The sequence below is a fragment of the Anticarsia gemmatalis genome, chromosome 14 (assembly GCF_050436995.1).
Source record: "Anticarsia gemmatalis isolate Benzon Research Colony breed Stoneville strain chromosome 14, ilAntGemm2 primary, whole genome shotgun sequence".
NCBI classification, from domain to species: Eukaryota; Metazoa; Arthropoda; class Insecta; order Lepidoptera; family Erebidae; genus Anticarsia; species Anticarsia gemmatalis.
Window position 1 is genome coordinate 11271597 of NC_134758.1, and position 20282 is coordinate 11291878.

Sequence of the window (20282 nt, forward strand, 5' to 3'; positions counted from 1 at the left end):
TAGCTTATTAGCAAAGATGATTTTTAACATTTTCCAAACGACAAATTCTTGTACTTTGTCTATAAAATAAGTAAACTTATCCGATAGATAGAGTGCTATCTATCGGATAAGTTTTCCAACCTTGCAAATTTTATTTTAATAACAAAACAAATAACAATAAAATCGAACAATTTAACGAAGGTACGATTTACGTATTTTAGTAAAAATAAAAGTAACTGGATTTTTTGAGCTAGGTACTCAATCTAGAGACATGATATTACTTCGATAACTTACACACATTATTTATCGATGAACAATAAAAAGTTTTTATTGAGTCTCTTATAAGATAATGACAAGTCTTAAATGTGATTTCGATAAAACTTTTTTTAAGTGGAAATATGTGATGGAATCTTTAATTTAGGTTTCATGTAGCAATAATAGATTTTTCTTCATATTTCTTTGATATTTCACGGTCCATGAAAAATACTTTACATGAAATGTAATTTTCTAGTAATATTTTTGAGAAATAGGTAATTTGCCAAGCAAAATTGTGATAGTTAAATTACATACTAGTTATATGCCTCCTTTACTTTAAAGATCACTGTTTTACATATATCTAGTGCGTACATATTATGCTGGCTTACCAATAAACGCGGTGTAAGTTCCAATTGGTTATATAGTGTTTTATCTTTTCCACTCATAATATATGCAGTTTCAAATTTGATTGTAAATGACATAACTAATCAAAGCTTATACGAACACTTATTAATAAGTCAGTTACAATATCATTGTAAAAATCAACAGCAGATCCATATTGTTCTTGAGATCGTTTCCTATATACTCAGTATATAGATTTATAGAACAAGTAAAAATACCCTCAGTATGATGTAACAAGATTTATTAATTCAGAGTAGGAGAGTGCAGCGTGGATGGAGTGTGGTGAAGCCGACGGCTGAATAGACGTACGGACTAATTTTTAAACAGTTACCGAAGTGGACCGGTTTCAAACGACTGTGCCTGTGTGGGAACTGTGTTTGAGAAAACGATATCTTTTGTTTGAACGTATAGACAATTCTTGTGCAACTTATATGTATTTGGGTAGCCGTAAATGACAAATATCTAAGTAAAAAAAATGCGATAAAAGTTTGCATAGAACTATATAATTGTTTTGTGTGAAGATGGCGCCCATAATCAAAAGTAAGGGTCAAAGGATTAACCATAAAAAGTAATAAAAATGTATCCTTAAATGGCAGGACTAATTTAAATGAAATCCGAAAGGGTAATGATACGACATTAACATTCTAAGCCAGCAAATGTAAGCTTTAATGGCAGCAACATCCAGTAAATAAAAAATACCATTAATATCTAATAGTGACTTATTATCATGATATTTTTTTAAATAAAAAAATGCACTCTTTCTAGTTTTACCATTACAATTTATTCTAAATTCTAGCTCAAATCATAAAGACTAAAACGTATTTATAGCCCTGTAAAAAGTGTTGACTGTATATTAAACTTTCAAGGACAAGCATGTTTTAGTATAAAAATATTATTGATCGACAAGTTACCGTGACTAATACATTGTAGACACATGTTTTATCGCATGCATAGTTTAATATTGTTTGTAGAAACAACTGGCTTTTTTCACTTAAAGAATATTGCAAACTAGCTGATGCGTACAGTTTTATTCGTATCATAATAATTATATTTTGAATTTCTTTCTTCGCTGGTTATATAAAAATGGTCGACGCTGCCCTATGGCCCATGATAAGATTGAATTGACGTCTTTTCAAGATATATTATAGCCTGCCGCTTCACTTAAGGACTTTTAGAATTTAATTAAGTGTTGCACACCAAAAAAATACTTGTCCTTTAAAGAAATCATTTTCATTTATACACATGTTGTTTCACAAAATTTTGTTCATAATTTTTCTTTTACACAATTCAATATACATAAAGAATCAATAAATAATATCATGTAACATGTCATAACAATATGTTATTTATTACTAAATGTTATATAAGTGAGTGTTACAAATAACAGTGCTCTCTTGGGACTTAATACGCAAGGATATAGGACGGGCAGGAATTGCGAGTCAAAGATATATTTGGATATTGAAAATTGCACTTGTAGGACCTTGAATTTTTGGATTAAAATAAGGTAATTTATACATTTATTTTGTTGTGCACCTTACCTTATATTTTACATTAAAAAATGTATTATTTATTTTTGTACCTTTCCGTGATATTTTATAGAAATCGGAAATATGAATAGTTCTATTAATCTCTGTGATTCTTTTAGTTCATTAATTGCCATCAAACACAATTTAAGAATTAAGCAAAAAGTACAGTGTTTCACTTATTTTATTTTAAACTAAAGTTATGTCAATTTTAAAAATCACAAAAACTTTACCTTAAAATATCGTAGTATAATACAATATTCACAAAATATCGCCTTGACAGCTGTCAAAAATTCGCGCGCTTTTGCATCCTACAGCCAATTTGTTTTTTAATTCGCAATGAGTAAGGCATTAACACCAGTCTGCCGTGTAATTTATCTGCTTACGCGAACTTTTAAATACTTTGGCGGGAAAATTTGAAAAGTTGAACCGTAAAAGTTGTTCGAACAAAACTTGAGGAGTTCGCTAAGAATATTTTTTATACAAGTTATATTGCAAAAAGTTAATTATTTATATCATCGCTTTTGTTTATAACATAATTCATGAGTAAATTTTGTTTAGGTAGCGTGAATTAGGTAGGTTTTTGTTATTTTAATCAATAGGATTTGAGTATCATTCTTAAATAGAGCGTAAACGAATTTTGTTTTTCAAACCTTCGTAGTTTTGTATTAATGTATAAAGTACTTTTTCTTAAATAATAGAAACCTAATTGTAGAAAAAAAAATATGAAGGAATAACTGAACAAAGACAACAATATACTAATATTTGTTTAAGCCTTTACAATAACTTTGTATCGAACAGTTTCATTCCTAATAGTGTTATATCTTATAAATTAAACAATACATCACCACCCACAAATACATTTTCACCAATACAATGTTAACATAACACCTAGTAAAGAACACCCAACAGTCCAATCGGCCATATTGTTACCGTCGTAAACAAATTGATATACCTCCCTATTTGCATACAAACTATATGCCTTACCACCACTAGTTATACCGGCCTCACCTTACTTTGTACCAACAGACCCCAGAGACCCTCTCTTGGAAACTACGCAGCGAAACGTGCCCTGATAATTAAACAATTTCACTTTACGACCCACATACATGTTAGAAATTTAACACAACACGACTCTTTATTAAAATACTGCATAAAAACCACCATGTTATCCAGTTACATGCAAAATATAGGACATCGTACACCCTGTATATTTTTCTGTTACCTGTATAATTAAATACTGGCCTGTATTTTTCGCGGCAACATAATGCACGATTCCCCTTGTGGGCTCAAAAATAGAACGCGCAGAAATGAATTAAACTTTTTTTTAGCTGGCTGTGACGTATTTTGTATTTTTTTTATAGTTTGGCATGTGAATGCTCTTGGGAACCGCTTTTAGTTAGTCTGTCTAATATTTGACAGTTAATGTATTTAATTAAGAATAATGATATAACTCAATAAAATGTATTTTTTTATAATGAAAAGGATTTAGAATATTATTTATTTGTAGCCCTTTTGGTTTAAAGTTACGTTAATTTTGCTGGTTTAACATTAATTGAACGCTCTATTTTGTACGTTTCCTTTATTTTGTAATTTTTCATTTCATAGTAGTAGTTATTTAATTGTTCATTTCTATTTTGCGGTCATACCGGTCACCCATATTTTTTTAGTTTAAAGTGAACTAGTAACCCCCGGTTTCTGAAGTACTTTTAGCGATATTTATCAATTCAAAAACGTTTCAGCTCATATAAACATGACAGTTTGAATAGATAAACTGCCGCTAAATGTACCTCAGAAACCGAGTATTAGTCTTTAGCAAACATTGAAACCTCCTTTTACCAAATAAATACCTACATTCCTATAACTCCCTATACATAAAACAAAACTACAATAAAACACCTCCCCTTTGAAGTCGTAATTTGATAAAACATAGAACAGGGAAAATGGCAGAAAGGAAAATAAAAACATTATCCGTTCAATAGATTTGACGAGTTTGCTTCAATAACTTTGTTTATAACATTACACAGATTGTCAAAGGTATTTTGTATACAAAACATTTTGATATAACAAATATTTTAGTCTAGCTTTTTGGTACAGTTGATTGGTTTTGTACAGTTTACATTTTTCAATGGAGATAACAAAATTTAACGTAATCGGTTTTGCAGTTGTTTCGTGGATGTGTGACTGGTTATTGTATATGTAGTTTGAGTATTGATATTAAGCAGGCAGGCATACTGCAATTGGTTTTGAAAAATTGTGGAACCAAAAATATGAATTTGCAATTTGAAAGACATCATTAAGAACAATGATTCTGCATTTCTTGACCTTCCTATATGCTACTTACTACTACAACATATTAGTTAATTACGATAAGAAAGAAAAGTCGAAAGTTCTATGCTCTAGTAATTTGCTTGTATTTTAAGATTCATAAAATTCCCTTTTTTTCAAACGTGTCGCGTTTCTTTCGGCCTGTGATAAGTACGATTGATCATTAATGTAGTTAAAAGGTTTTAAGGCCTTTACAGAATAAAGTATTTTCCTAGAAAACAAATTAAATGTAAAAAATACAGCGACGCGACGTTAATTTACTCTTTGATAAATGTCTCGAAATGGCGCTTAATTTTTGTTCCTAAATATTTTATGGATGACAAATTATTTCGTATAAGTTTGAAAATATAGGTGTAATTATTTATTTGACACTTTTTTGTTCAATATTAATACTATCTTGCTTCATTAATTATTACTATGATGAAAGGAAAGACTGACTGAGACATTTTTTCTATTCGCATCACTTTTTAAATATAATTATAATGTAGGGTGTTGGCCAGTTTTTTGTCCAAACGATGTATGCATCTGGTCTGGGCTTCAGCCGAGTCGTTTGTTCATTCACCTTAAATTGAACTCACCGTTTCGGAAATGTGAAAATTCTTAAAATATATATTTTTTGTACTGTACCTGGCAGACTAAATTAGCGATTTTACACATTAACTCAAAGTTTTCTAGTGCATATGGCACACCTTTTCAGAGAGTACGAACTGAAAAAATTTGGAGTAAAATTGAGAAACCCTTATCTCAAACCAGAATTGGGACAGCAATGGGTCACATTGACTATTACTTTAAGAAATATGCAATCCATATCTCGAATTTAAATACGTACAAACTCAATACTTCAACATAAATTAATATTGCATTAAAAAACTAAAAGTAAGTAAACAAATGTACCAAAAGCTTACAGTAAGCGGAATCGTATCTGTGACCTATATAAGAGAAATATGCGCGTCGCTTGAAATATATTTTACATGTCAAAATATTTTTTATAATGATTGAGGACAGATGCATTCGTCAATGGTTGTAAATATTGCTAAATAAATAACTTCAGCAATATTTTGTTTTATATGAAGCATTTTTATATGTATTCGAATAAATATTTGGTTTGTTTATAATAATAAATGTTTGTTTGATTGTGGTAAATCCTGCGTAATTTGTTAGATTGACTGTTACTACTTATTAAGGTTCAAAATGATTTTTGTAACCGAAAATTAATTGTACACTTGATATTGTTATCATAATTATAAAACTGTTTTCTTTTATAGTAATTTTACAAAAAAAAAACTTTACATAAGACCTTCCTCATGATCATCTATGATCACTTGATCTCTGAAAATGTCTAAGCATACAAACTATGTAGTAAAGAATAGAAGTGAATTAATTAATTAGGTAAAGACCAGTTGGGACGCGGAGTATCCGATTGGAGGTACCGCATCCTGGCCACTTTATGGTGACTGTTGAAGGAACACCGTCAGGTTTTTAGTCGGTATGCCCAAATTTAAAAGCTGGAACGCCTAGCCGGTGGGAGAGCCCGACAGACCCCCGCTACCTCCCTGGAGCGGAACATGCAGTAAAGCATTTTCCTGACGAACAAAAAAAAGAAAAAGGTAAAGACCAGTTTAACCTATTTTGAAACATCAGCTACGTTGTAGTTGTATTAACAGGTTTGAACCCTGGTAAACTCAAAAGAATATCCCAATCTTTATATAAATACGTACTTCTGATCACATGACATGAATTAACCATATAAAATAAATAAATTTAACCCATTACTGTCCCACTGCTGGGCAAGGGTCTCCTCCCGTAATGAGGGAGGGGTTAGGCCTTGAGTCCACCGCGCTGGCCAAGTGCGGGTTGGGGACTTTGCATGCCCTCAATAAATGTATTAAACAAATTTTAGGCATGCAAGGTTTCCTCACGATGTTTTCCTTCACCGTTGGAGCATGTGATAATTATTTTCTAATACACACATAACTCCGAAAAGTCATTGGTGTGTTGCCTTGGGTTTGAACCTGCGACCACTTGCGTGGGAGGTGACAGCTTATACCACTCGGCTATATGAATTAACCATACTTACTATAAATTAACTGCATCAGTCGTCTGTTGTCTACACGTGCATAATACAAAAATAAACAAATGATAACATCACGAGTGCATAAAAAGCAAATACTACTCAAATCTGCGATGCAACTGAAAATACGCCATTGTTTTGACTCCAATTTCTGCTAGTCATTATTTTTCAAATAACACTACGTCAAAACAGCAAAGTAAAACACAATAATAGGTACATCTTTTTCTTAACAGTCAACATGCAAAACAAACTAAAAAACTGTAGCCAGTGACTTTGTAGGTGCGTCTTGCGATCGACCGCCTGTACAAGGTCACCGTACACACCTAAATTATGTCACTACTGGCAGATGCTTGTTGAAATATTAAAGGGACGTGTCTTCTACGTGGATAGTACTTTTAAGTGGTTGATAAAAAGAGAGGTTCGATAAATTGACGAACGCTAGAAAGAGACATATATATAGAAATTATTGGTTTTGAAAGTGCGAAAACAAAGCCCTTTTTGTGACGTTGTTGCTGTTGTAATGTAGTTGGTAGTTTGTACGGAACCTGGTTCTTAAGTTATCCGAGTAGAATATAGAAATTAAGAGATAATTGTGCTCCTTATTGTTACTTTATGTATGTAGATGTCACGTGTAGACTTAAACGGTGCATGACTAGTCAACAAGAAAACTTAGGTAAATAATCATAAAGAATCATTATTTTTGTGATTAGTGGTCGACATACACAGCCTCCGTCATACAGAACAGAACGCTCAGCAGAAACACTGCCACGGTGTGCTCACCGGTCGCTAAACGATCTGTGGATTAAGCAACCGTTAGCGCGGTCGTTCTATAGATGGGTGACCGCATAGTGGTATTTGAACTGGGCGTATCCATGCTTCGGAGGACGTATAAAAAGTCGATCCCGGTTGTTGTCAATTAAGATAGTCGTTAAGCCATGTTAAAGGCATTTCGGGCAGCTTGAATAACTTTGATACTAGGTTGACCATTAACCATACGATAAATAGATAAACAATCTAGAGAATATCCCCGCCAAAGGTTGTTTTTTTAACACATTACCTTCACTGCTGTTCAAGAGTATCCTTATGAATTGAGGGAGGGGTTAGGTCTTGAGGTCTAATAAATGATTGACTATTGCTTCTAATTTCAGAAAGATAAGAATATACATTTAAAATTATCGTTATACCTAAAGTAATACGTCAATAGTTTTCGCAGATGTTGTCTGTCTCTGTGGCGCAGTGGTTAAAGCGGTCGGCACGCCACCATTGCAAGGGAGTTCTTTCGATTCCCACATGGGACAGTTATTTGTGCTATCCATAAAAAGTGGTTTCGGGTCTAGTTCAACTTTGTGTCCGTTGTATGTTTGTGTGTAAAAGTCCCCGCAACACAAGAGTTATTCTTAGTGCGGGAGTTGTCTTTTATAATAAAAGAGAGACAGGTACCAATATAAAAAAAATAAAATTAAGAATTGCAATAAAATGCCACTTTTTAAGTAGTTATGTACGGCGTAAAACAAATATGTACAACAATGTTGTATAATAGTTATTTTGAGTAGTACAAATACTTACATTGTTTATCGCACTACAGGAGGTATAAGGCGTAATATTTGTGTAAACAACACAAATATGTTGTGTAATTGTGATAAGACTGTCCCAAATTGTTTGACTACAGCTACTTTAGTTAAGGTGCTTGAAAAGTTGAAAGAATGTAGATAAAACTGGAAACTATTTAGACTTTGATGTGCTACTCAGTCGAAGTTATTACTCGCGGCTTACCCCGGCTTTTCCCGGGTTAAAAACATACCTACTCTACAAAATACATAAACTAATTATACACAAAAAAACTTCCTCAGAAATTTCTCCGTGTATTGGTTAGAACCGTATGAAAATACGTTCAAAAGATTTTGAGTTTATCGCGAACAGACAGACAGACACACGTGTATAAATACTGATATTGATAATTTAACTTTACTAATATATAAGTATTTTCGTTTTCAAGTTACTTGATGAAATATGATCAAATAGTAAAACTACACATTTTTAATAACAGTACAGTCAGAGGCTGAACCACACAGATTTAACCTTACCAACAACTTCACCAATTAAATTCTGTCGAAGCAATTATGGAACAAAGATGGCGAAACACGATAGAATTTGAATCGTTTAACGTTTAGTATACACTTAGATACGAAGCACCTGTGTCTATTGTATCGGGTGAGGGTTAACTGGTCGATTGGGCCAAGGACGCATCGGTAGGGTTAACGACAATCGTACTACCTCGATGGGCTCGGGTGCCTGCTATTTGATTTTGATGACGAGGACGAAATTCTAAGTAGGTATGCTTGGTTTTGGTAATTTTGGTCGTGATTTGTGTTATGTTATGAATGTTTTAAGAAAATAATTGAATAAATACGCGGCTGTTTTGCAGTAGATTTTTGGACAAAAAGTATCTTACGTTAGTAGATTCCAGTACTATGTATAATTTCGTTGTTGAAAGTCCTATAGTTCTAGGCAAATTAAGTGGAAGGGAGTTTGTCTTTAAATCATATGCTTTAATTGCTTTTTCCTTACAAATTAAATTTTATTACTTTTTAAATTTATTTAAATTTGGTTCTATTAATTTAATTTAATTCCCAGTTGTTCCCAAATTATGTATCGAACGATGAATTTGGTTTTAAAACTATCTCAAAGACTGATTATATAATATGCAGACACTTAAAAAAGTAAGGATAATATTATTCAAGTAGGCACTAGGCTTGCAAAGAAACATCGTTGTAAAGTTTACTTAAATAAGAGATAAGTTAGATATTTGTACAAAACTACTTTATAATCATCAAAATCAAAATGGCAGCACAATCTACAAACAAACGTTTCTAAATTAAACAGTTACTGAAATCTTGAAACAAACTTTTTGAGGCTTATTTTAGTCAATGATAATATTATAACGTAACTAGCTGACCCGCGCAACTTCGCTTGCGTCACATTAGAGAGAATGGGTGAAAATTTTCCCCGTTTTTGTAACATTTTTTCCTCGTACTCGGCTCCTATTGGTCGTAGCGTGATGATATATAGCCTATAGCCTTCCTCGATAAATGGGCTATCTAACACCTAAATAATTTTTCAAATCGAACCAGTAGTTCCTGAGATTAACACGTTCAAACAAACAAACAAACAAATTCTTCAGCTTTATAATATTAGTATAGATACATAATGTTTGTATTTTTGGAATTTCTTTTGTTCATCAACCTTGGCATTTCGTGTGACTACTGTCGAGATAGTTCTATTTTACTGATAGGAATGACATATGAAAACATTAGGATTTGAAACGTGGAAAAGCGTGTGAAAATATGTTTTGTCGTCGTCTCGCTTGTGAGTTGTAAAACAATGTTACACTGGAATTCAGGCGATACTGTATGCAAAAATGTTAAGTAAAATTCAGGTACGTAATTTGTGGTCGCATCGTTTGTGTGCGATCCGATGTGATATCCGAAAATGTACACAGATATTATATCGAAAACACCGTTTGCCATTTGAAAATTACAATTGTATCTCCATGTAATTAGGTGCGTTATAACACATTACCGAATTTCAGGCTATTACCGGATAAGATTTACGATTAATAATTGGCTAACTGGTTACGGAACGGCCAACTCTACTAAAATTAGTCTACTGCGTAGGGTTCTTTTTACTATTGGTCAAGGCACACACAATCCACAGCTAAATAAAACCTCCCTTTTTTGACAACAAACTGTCACGATACGTCAAGAAAAAAATGCTTTTCATGCTGACTTCGAGCAGCAAATTCCCACATAAGCACTGCAATAATGAGTTCTTTATTGTTGACTGTACAGTGTACATCAATGCAATCGCCATTGTTAACGTTATCTTTCAAAATAAACACACCAGTTTCATTCGGTTCCTTCTTAATTGCACAACATTCAAACAAGATACCCCGTGATGCGTGCCCAAACAGAAGCCAGAACATAAATAAATCAACGTGTAAATGATTTCACAAAATTTCCACCTACTTGTTTTCCTCTGAGATAATTATGACGTGATTCCTTTTACCAATATTTAGTTTAAGTTACTTTCATAATGGCAGTTATTAACACGCTTTTATTAAGTCGATCAGTAGCGTAATTCTCTACAGTCGGTACTATCGAGTAACGAGAGTTTGACATTTAAAATGTACTGTAAAATAGTTCCTACGACGCCCGCTACAGGCGCTGATAAGATTTTCATATAAAGCTTGTCGATAGCTAGCCGGTTGAAAAAATCTAATTAGCGTATCTTGCGGTCGTAGAATCTGTTTTTGCAGTACATTTTAAATGTCAAACTCTCGATACTCGATGGTTCCAATTGTAGACAAATTGCGCTACAGCATTCGGATACACTACCGGAATATTGTCACAGAGGCTGTAAATTGGCGATTCTGAACTGCAATAATATGGTACCATCAAGCAGTAGCGCGATTCTGTACAGTCGGTACTGTCGAGTATCGAAATGTTGACATTTAGAATGTACTGCCAAAATGTTTCCTACGACACCCGTCAGAGGCGCTGATCAGATTTTCACACAAAATTTCTCGATGACAGGTCGGTTGTTGCTAGTCGATAGTAATAGAGAATTGAGCTACTGGTCTTATGATGAGATACTGGTCTTGTATGGAAGAGGGCTATATAAACTTAGTATTTAAACGACATAACCCCATACAGTTTGGGCTCATTTGATTCGTCTTGAGGAATACTTTGGAGCTAGATTGTGGCAAAGATCTGGTTAAAGAGCTGAAGTTTTCATAGGAACTTAGTAATTAGCAATGCGGACTTATTATAGAGGTACCTATATGAAGGAGGTTGATGAAAATAATTCGAAACGACAAAAAATGGCTTTTTAGTGTGGTAAACAGAGGCTTGTTTTTAATTTTTTGATATATTTTGTGGGAAATAATAGGCTTATTGAATGTATCTAATGATTGAAGTACAATGGACACTGTAATGATATGTTATCTCCGTTTGTGCATAATGACATGTAATTGCGCGTTTTACAAACAACGATGCTCTTTTAAAAGTCACTGTTAGGTTTTGTTTATATTGCTATGCAGTTTAATGATATTTGAATACGTTTAGATAAAATATTTAGGACAAATTTTGTGTATTCGGGACTAGGACAAGCGCAAGAAACGTATATTTTATTAAATATTAGTTCAGAACTTATTTTAAATTTCAATTAAAATTAAGCAGTGCAACGAAAATTTAAAATATAATTATAGATCATACTGATATTGCTTTTCAAAATTTACCACAAAATTTATGATAAAATAAAACCATAAGAAATAAATTTATCCCGAAAACATTCACTGTGAAAATACCTTAACGATTACTAAGTATTTTTCTCAAACGCATATAAACGGTACATCCAAGTATCGCTCCTGATTACTGTGGACGCAGTCAAAGTGTACCAAGTTCAAAACCACGTTTCAACATGCAAGTCGAATTGTATCCAGAAAACTACCAACTAGGGGAAAAGAAGGTTTCTCCAGAAAACACGGCTCCATCAAAGTTAGATCAAGCTATAAAGAAAATCGCAGAAAAAGAAGGATTTATTAAATACAAAGTAGACAAAAAATGCGTGTCTACAAACGGTGGAAATTATCTTGGCGAGTTGTATGAAATTGACGTGAAAGGGAAGACCAAGGATGGAGAAAAAACACTGCATATTTTTGTCAAAAATGCTATCGATGCAGACGGTTCTTTTAAAATACTTTCCGTATCAAACGTTTACAATACTGAAAACTTCGCTTACAAAGACCTGGCTAAAGTATTCGAAGAACTACAAGATGAAGCAAATGTACCACGAGACGAAAGATACAAAATGGTAAAAGTCTACGACGAAACTTTTGCAGACGCGATTATTATGGAAAATGTGACGAAAAAAGGATTCACTACCTACCACAGAATGGACGTCATGTCGTTGAAATTTGTACAGTTAGCCATTCAACACCTTGCAAGATTTCATGGACTCTCATTTGTATTGAAGGAAAAAAGGCCCGAGTATTTCAATAAGAAGATAAAATCTTTGAAATATCCCGTGACTTTTGGTGAAGATTGGAAAATAATGGCTAAAAGTATGAAAGACTCCATCATGTGTCACGTGGATGATAAATACGCGGATAGGATAGAGAAGTTATATGAGAATGTGGCTGATAAATTCGCATACAATTTTAATGATGAATCTGTACAAGTATGTTTGTGTCATGGAGATTATAGGCCTAATAATATTATGACGAAAATTGAGGTAAGATTTATTTTTTTCTGTTTTTATATAAACTTTAACTCTAATATGACTTTTCTCATTTATATGAAAGTATAAGGTAAACAGAAACTTGAAATTAATATATGACAAGTTCTAAATTAAGTTTATGATGAAAGTTATGTCATTTTATTGTACTATATAGTCACTCTTAATAATAGCATTCTTTAGTAAGGGGCATCCCGCATTTTTTCTGATAGTTATTGTTTAGTAACTAATCTGTGGATTACCTTTGCCTTTGTTTGAATAGAATATTAAAATCTTATGTTATATTCCAATACATACTAGAGTTAAGACTTAAATTAATGGTTTTCTTTCCCAGGAGGACGGAGACGTAACAGACTTAGTACCAGTGGACTACCAACTAATCTTCTACGGGTGCCCAATATTCGACTTCCTATACCTTATATACTGCTGCACTGATCGAGAATTCAGAAAAACTCACATGACGTATCTGAAAGACTTATACCACGACTCATTGAAAACATTTTTGGAATATTTCAATCTGGACGTAAATGAGGTATACCCTAAAGAAGAATTTGAAAGAGTGTACACCGAGAAGCTCGATCAAGGGTTATATTATTCTTTGATATTTCTGCCATGGCTGTTTGCTGCTGAAGACGATGTTCCAGATGTGACGCAAGAGTTTTCTGAGATGCGTATTAAGATTGATGATAGGGTTAATGATAGACTTCGAGGAGTCATTGAAGAGTATGTAGAATGGGGCTATTTGTAAGATAATATTATTAAAGTTAGCCGTATTTGTGATGTTGTAAATATTTGGGGTAAGGGTTTGTGGAGGTTAATTCGGGTATTGTTAAGTGTTTTATATTTTAAATTAATTTGACAAATAATCTAAATTTCTTTATAGACGTAATAATATTAATTTTATTACGACCATCGAATAACACGCAAGGAAGATGTTAATTTAAAAATGACAAATTAAAATACAAAATGTACTTGTACGTATTGAACAAATTTATAACTTATTTTAATATATTATAATATTGTTGCATAAAACGTTGTTTTGTTTATCAAAATAACTCTAACACAAAATTTCTTATCATTACGACTTTAATCTAAGCCATCTTTCGATAACGGTTTTTTTTGCCTCCATTCCTTTACAAAACCATATTAGCCGAGCGTTTCCGAAGATTGCCGAGCGGTCACGAATGGCCACGATATCTCGCACACGAGTGTCCGCACTCGTTAGTGACTCACGTTTCCACGTTGTATTGTATTCTTTATCGCTTAAAACAAATAGTTTTATCATATTCCTAACAGTTTGTTGTTACATAGATAGTGCAGTGTGTGTTCTTCATGTTACTATATAACTTTAGCATTATATCAAGAAGCATTGTTTATTGAAACTTGTAAACCTTATTCATATTGAATTACGTCTTATCACTTACTACTGTATATAGAATTTACCGTGTGAAACAAACATCAATATGACAGATAAACTACCGGAAAATTTACAAGAATCCATAGAAAGTATAGCAACAAAACATAATTTTATAAATTATGACATTGTTTCCAAGAACCTGTCGACAGATGGCGGTAGTTACATGGGTGTTTTATACGAAATTGATATCAAAGGAAAAACTGAAACAGGAGATGAGGAAATAAATATATTTGCTAAGAATATTGTTGAGAATATTCAAATGTCTATATATTCTATACCTGGCGTCTTTGAAACTGAAGCTTGGGTTTATACCGAACTGGCAAAAGTGTTTACTGAACTACAAATTGAAGCGAACATACCTATTGAAGAAAGATTTAAAATGGCTGCCAGTTTTGACGAATGTAATCCAAAATCTATAATTCTTGAACATTTGGGAAAGAAAGGATTTAAATTGTACCACAGAATGGAATGTATTCCTCTCGATTATGCTGAATTAAGTATAATAGAACTTGCTAAATTCCATGCTTTATCATTTGTTATTAAAGAAAAACGACCTGATTATTATAAAGAGAAAATAATTACGAAAAAACAACCTTACAATTTTGGTGCAGATTGGTACGCATTTGTCGATAATATGGCAAATTATTCTATCAATTGTTTGAGCTCAGATGTCAAAGAAAAGAAGAAAGATATTTTGCTGCAAAAAACAGCTGATTATCCGAAATATATGAATGATACTTCAGGTATTGGAACACTGTGCCATGGAGATTATAAAATGAATAATATCATGGCTAAAGAAGTTGTAAGTATAGTTTAAAGTATATAAAATAAGCTTAAATAAAACTAAAAACAAACCCTCTTATTCATAAACTCTCTATAAACCTATTCTAGTTGTAAAACTACTATAATATGTTTTCTCTCTTTCATTTCGCTAAGGAGTGAAAGAAACAAAACACTTTATAAGCCTTTCATAAATTCATATATTTTTATAAATAAGTTAAAAAACTTGAGAGTTATGATTTATGTATGCTTCACAAAAATAAAATGAAATTAAATATGTGAAGAAAATCTATGTAATCGTGTTCACCTAAATTTTTTCGTAACATAATAATGTATTTATAAAACACGATATAAAACACCATTTTTTGCTTTTTTGCGGGTTTTTGCGATCTTCTTGTGTTTTGGTTTAAACTCCTAATTATTATAATTCTTTCTAGAACGGGAAACTATCAGAAGTAGTACCAATAGACTTCCAAATTCTTAACTACGGCAATCCTATCCTGGATTTCATTTACTTCATATTCCACGGGACGGACCGGGAATTCAGAAGAAACCATTTGGCGTCACTCAAGGACCTATACTACGGAACTATGAAAGGCTTTCTACAGAAATTTGGGATTGATATCGAGGCGGTTTTGCCTAGAAATTTATTTGAGAAAATCTATAAAGAGAAATTAGATTTTGGTTTAATGGTGTTAAGTTTTTATGGGCCATTTTTATTCGCGGTGGAAGGAAATGCGCCTGATGTGACGACGGAGGAATTATCTACACTTAACTTTAAAGTAGATGATAGGTTTACGAAGCGTTACCGTGAAATTGTTGATGAATTTATACAGTGGGGCTATATTTAAATACTTTTCTATAAAACGAATGTTAGAATAAATATATTGAATACTGAATGGTTCGTGTTTTTTTTCTAAGTACTTTTGGATGAGATATCCCTTGCAATAAATGTCTGTAATTTTTAAAACTTTTTTATTTCCTTAAAGTAAATAAAGTACACTATTTTACTAGAATTACCACATGCTTACTTTTTCGGTTTGTTTGACGATTAGGCCAAATATCAAACGCCTATAATTTTTATAATTTGTTCTACAGTGTTGTGTTGTAATAATATTAGTGATAGTGAAAAGAGACTACATTAACCCTTGTTTATTACCACCACTTAATTTTACGTTTTCTTTAAATAAAATAAACTAAAAATAACCCAGTATAATTTGGATATCAATTGCTTTTTAAGACGCCTAAATTAAAAAATCGGCCAAGTGCAAGTCGAACTCGCGAATGAAGAGTTCCGTACCAAAAAAAATACGAAACATCACGCCTATTGTATGGGGACAACCCTTAATTTTTAGTATTTGTTGTTATAGCGGCAACCGAAATACATTATTTATGAAAATTTCAGCTTTCTAGCTATCACGGTCTATGAGATACAGCCTGGAGACACACAGATATGCAGCAGAGGCTTAGTACTAGGGTCCCGTTTTAACTTTTGGGCACCGAACCCTAAAAAGGGGTAATTAATGCAAAACTTTGGCACTATCGTATTTTTCAATACGTACTTGATAGTATTGACGTCTTAATATTTAATATATTCACGTTATCTTAAGTCTGGACAAAATAATAGGGTCTATTGACGCGTGTAAGACTATTCATTCTACCTCTAGTACAGTCGGTCTCATAATTTTATAATTTTATATGTTTGGTATAATATTAATTTCACTAACTTCTGCCTTCGTCTCTGATTGCCTGGAAAGATGCTTCGTGTTGGAAAGTAACCTATGTATAAAAACAGGCTTTAAATAGCCTTTAGGCCCTAATCTATAAAAATCCATGATTTGTGTTAGAAAAGCAACAAAAATGCATGCCTACATAAATCTCAATTTTCGAAAAAAAAAATACACTTTGACACACGGTTAAACCAGTCAGCTATTTTTGTAACCCATGTATTATATTTTGAATACAAATTGATCTACATTTGCGAAATTAAGTACGTATTGTGCTCATAAATATAACTAATTACTTCGTTGACTGTACATCGACATCAATGATGATATTGTTTCGCTACCAGAACTCGTTTGAACAGGAAATGCTTATTATAATGCAAATAAATGAAAGAACAACAGGGCTACAAGGTTCAGTCTATCATGTTTTAGTACAAGTATCTATTACTTTACTCAGTAGCTACTTGCTAGTACCTCATGTAAAGATAATAAGTTTTAAAAGGCGGGGATTAAAAGATCTAGTTCTATTTTTCAACAAATTCGGTGATATAATTTAAATGTTAGTATAACGGTTAAATGAAAAGAGAGTTGTCCGGAGTTTGGTAATGAGTTCGGTAGATGGCAATAAACTCGCACTCTGTTAGTTAGGACTAATATTGTAAATAGCAAAACGTGTGTGTTTAATACAACTCTGTATATACCTTCAGATATAACAGGCGTATATATAGTAGTAGTGGTGTAGTAAAAATCCGTAACCAAGGCCTTGCTCAATGAATGTCTCAAACACGGAAAATATTCGATAAAAAGTATCCTATAAGTTGCTCCACTACTTATTCTATGCATATACCAAATTTCAGTGCATTCTAATTGGTAGTTTTTACGTGGCAGCGTAACATACAGACAGGAAAAAACCTGACCTTGACCTCTCTACAGATTTATTATAAGTATAGATGGCTACAGATAAAAGCGACATCTGATTTTAATTTTAAATATATTCCTGTGACAGGCCCTATATCATTATAAAGAATTACTGACAATTTTATAAATATAATTGACACTTCTATAAATATATTGAGTCCTTTTATTATCTTATAGTGTTAACACAACAGTTGCAGTGATAACTTCAAGATGCAAGTGGAATTGTGTCCAGAAAAATACCAGCTTGGAGACGCCAAAGTGACACCAGAAAACAAAGCTCCGAGTAAACTAGATGTAGCCATCAAGAAAATCATAGAAAATGAAGGCTATATAACATACAAAGTGAATAAAAACTGTCTATCAACAAAAGGTGGGAATTATTTAGGAGTGTTATATGCAATTGATGTTAAAGGCAAAACAAAAGATGAAGAAAAAGAAACGAATATATTTGTGAAAGAAGCAATGGATGAAGAGGAAGCTTTGAAGATAGTATCCGTAGCCGATGTTTATAAGACCGAGAATTTTGCTTATAAAGAACTTGGGAAGATCTTTGAAGAATTACAAGAAGAAGTAAATGTACCGATAGAGGAAAGATACAAAATGGTTAAAGTCTATAATGAGAGTTATGATGACGCGATCATAATGGAAAATGTAACTTATAAAGGATTTATAACATATCACAGGACGGAATTGATGTCATTAAAATTCCTTGAAATGTCGGTCAAACACCTTGCAAGATTTCACGCACTCTCATTTGTATTGGAAAAAAGAAAACCTGATTATTTTAATGAAAAGATAAAGACGTTAAAATATCCTATAATTTTTAAAGAAGAATGGAATATACTAGTGAAAACTATGAAAGATTTATCTGTTAACAATATTGATGAGGAATATAAAGATAGACTTGAGAAGGTATTTGAAAGTGTTGGGGAAAGGTTTGAACACAATGTGACTGATGAATCCATACAAGTATGTTTGTGTCATGGAGATTATAGGCCTAATAATATCATGACGAAGATTGAGGTGAGTGATTTACGAATTACATTGAAATATTAAGAAGAACAATCACAATACTCATCACGAGTATAGTCAATAAAAGTAAAAAAATATATCGATTATATTCATATAGTATAATAGTATTTTTGATACAATTTTATTTAAATTATTAACATAATATTATTATAATTACGTATTATCATTTTGAATAATTTTTCGAAAAATTTAATAGCACTGATTCAGATTTCTTTGTTATTGAATATGCAATACTAATTTAACTGGATTAATTTCTAATCGTCTAAGGTCCTTATGTTTTAACTATACATACACTAACAGTATCTTCGGAAACAGTTGCAAAATCATTTCCGTTTCAAAACATTATTATGTCTTTGCAGGAAGGTGAAATAATAGAAATAATACCAATCGACTACCAACTAATTCACTACGGGTGTCCGATATTCGACTTCCTATATCTGATCTACTACAGCACAGATCGAGAATTCAGGAAAGCACACATGAAAGACCTCAAAGACCTGTACTATGGAACATTGAAAACGTTTTTACTGTATTTCAATATTGATGTAAATGATGTATATCCTGAGGAAGTTTTTGAAAGAGTGTACAAGGAGAGATTAGACCAGGGTTTGATGTTTGTGTTGATGTATCTACCTTTTATGCTTGCCGTGGAAGATGGGACGCCTGATGTGTCACAAGAAATTGAAGATATGTGTATTAGAGTAGATGAGAGATATAGAGATAGACTTCGAGGAGTGATCGAAGATTATGTTGAATGGGGTTTTATATAAATTCATTTGTTAACTGATTTCGAAATTGAGGTTTTCAATTTGACTGTTTTTTGTATTTGTCATGCACTGTAGACGAATTTTACTAAATTATTTTGTTTTCATATAGATTTATTATGTTTTGATTTATTGTTAATCATTTGTTTTCAAAATCAAATGCTGCTGTCTTTAAGTATAAAGTGAAGATCCAAGGTTACTCTACGTTTATAATGTGTTGTATTTTAAGCTGTAACTTGTTCTATTATCGCTGAACTTTATAATCTGTAATTTTGTAACATCTTTTATTAAGCTCTAACATAAAATAAAATGATTAACCTTCATTCTTAAGTATATTCCTAATTATATGCTTTAAACTTTATTATATTCTTTCTTCTCAACGTTGTTTTATTTACGTAATTTAATTACTTACCTTCTGACATTATATCTAACTTGAATAAGATCACACACACTTACTTACTTACTCGTACATAGATTACTACATTCTAGACTCACATCTTACAATGAAAATTAGGTCATATCAGTCTGTCAGACTGTCACAATGTGTAACTGTAAGTTGGCAAACGTTACAAGCTCTCGAGAATTAGCGGCGAATATACTTACTAGCTTCTACCTGTGACTACGTCTGAAATGAAAGGATTTGCCGATATAAAAAGTATCCTATATGTTAATCTACGCTATAATCTATCTTTCTATCAAATTTCACCAAGATCTGTCAATTAGTTTTTGCATGATACAGTAACATACTTACGCATAATCCATGGTGTCAATTTTCGCATTTATTTATTAGGCTTG

The 20282-nt window shown here is 32.3% G+C and overlaps 4 protein-coding genes across 10 annotated transcripts in view; all 4 read left to right on the forward strand.

Annotated features, from left to right (window-relative positions):
- The window catches only part of LOC142978322 (uncharacterized), a 273041-nt gene that overhangs the window by 21810 nt on the left and 230949 nt on the right, over positions 1 to 20282 (forward strand). The gene's annotated exons all lie outside the window — the stretch shown is intronic.
- LOC142978494 (uncharacterized) lies at positions 11959 to 13884 on the forward strand. The gene is made up of 2 exons (XM_076122967.1): positions 11959 to 12849; positions 13187 to 13884. The coding sequence occupies exons 1-2, from the start codon at positions 12037 to 12039 to the stop codon at positions 13598 to 13600; spliced, it is 1227 nt and encodes a 408-aa protein (XP_075979082.1). The 5' UTR covers positions 11959 to 12036; the 3' UTR covers positions 13601 to 13884.
- LOC142978495 (uncharacterized) lies at positions 14023 to 15920 on the forward strand. Its single transcript, XM_076122968.1, has 2 exons — positions 14023 to 15071; positions 15487 to 15920. The coding sequence occupies exons 1-2, from the start codon at positions 14316 to 14318 to the stop codon at positions 15898 to 15900; spliced, it is 1170 nt and encodes a 389-aa protein (XP_075979083.1). The 5' UTR covers positions 14023 to 14315; the 3' UTR covers positions 15901 to 15920.
- Positions 17237 to 20231, forward strand: LOC142978538 (uncharacterized). Its single transcript, XM_076123016.1, has 3 exons — positions 17237 to 17332; positions 17869 to 18714; positions 19083 to 20231. The coding sequence occupies exons 2-3, from the start codon at positions 17902 to 17904 to the stop codon at positions 19491 to 19493; spliced, it is 1224 nt and encodes a 407-aa protein (XP_075979131.1). The 5' UTR covers positions 17237 to 17332; positions 17869 to 17901; the 3' UTR covers positions 19494 to 20231.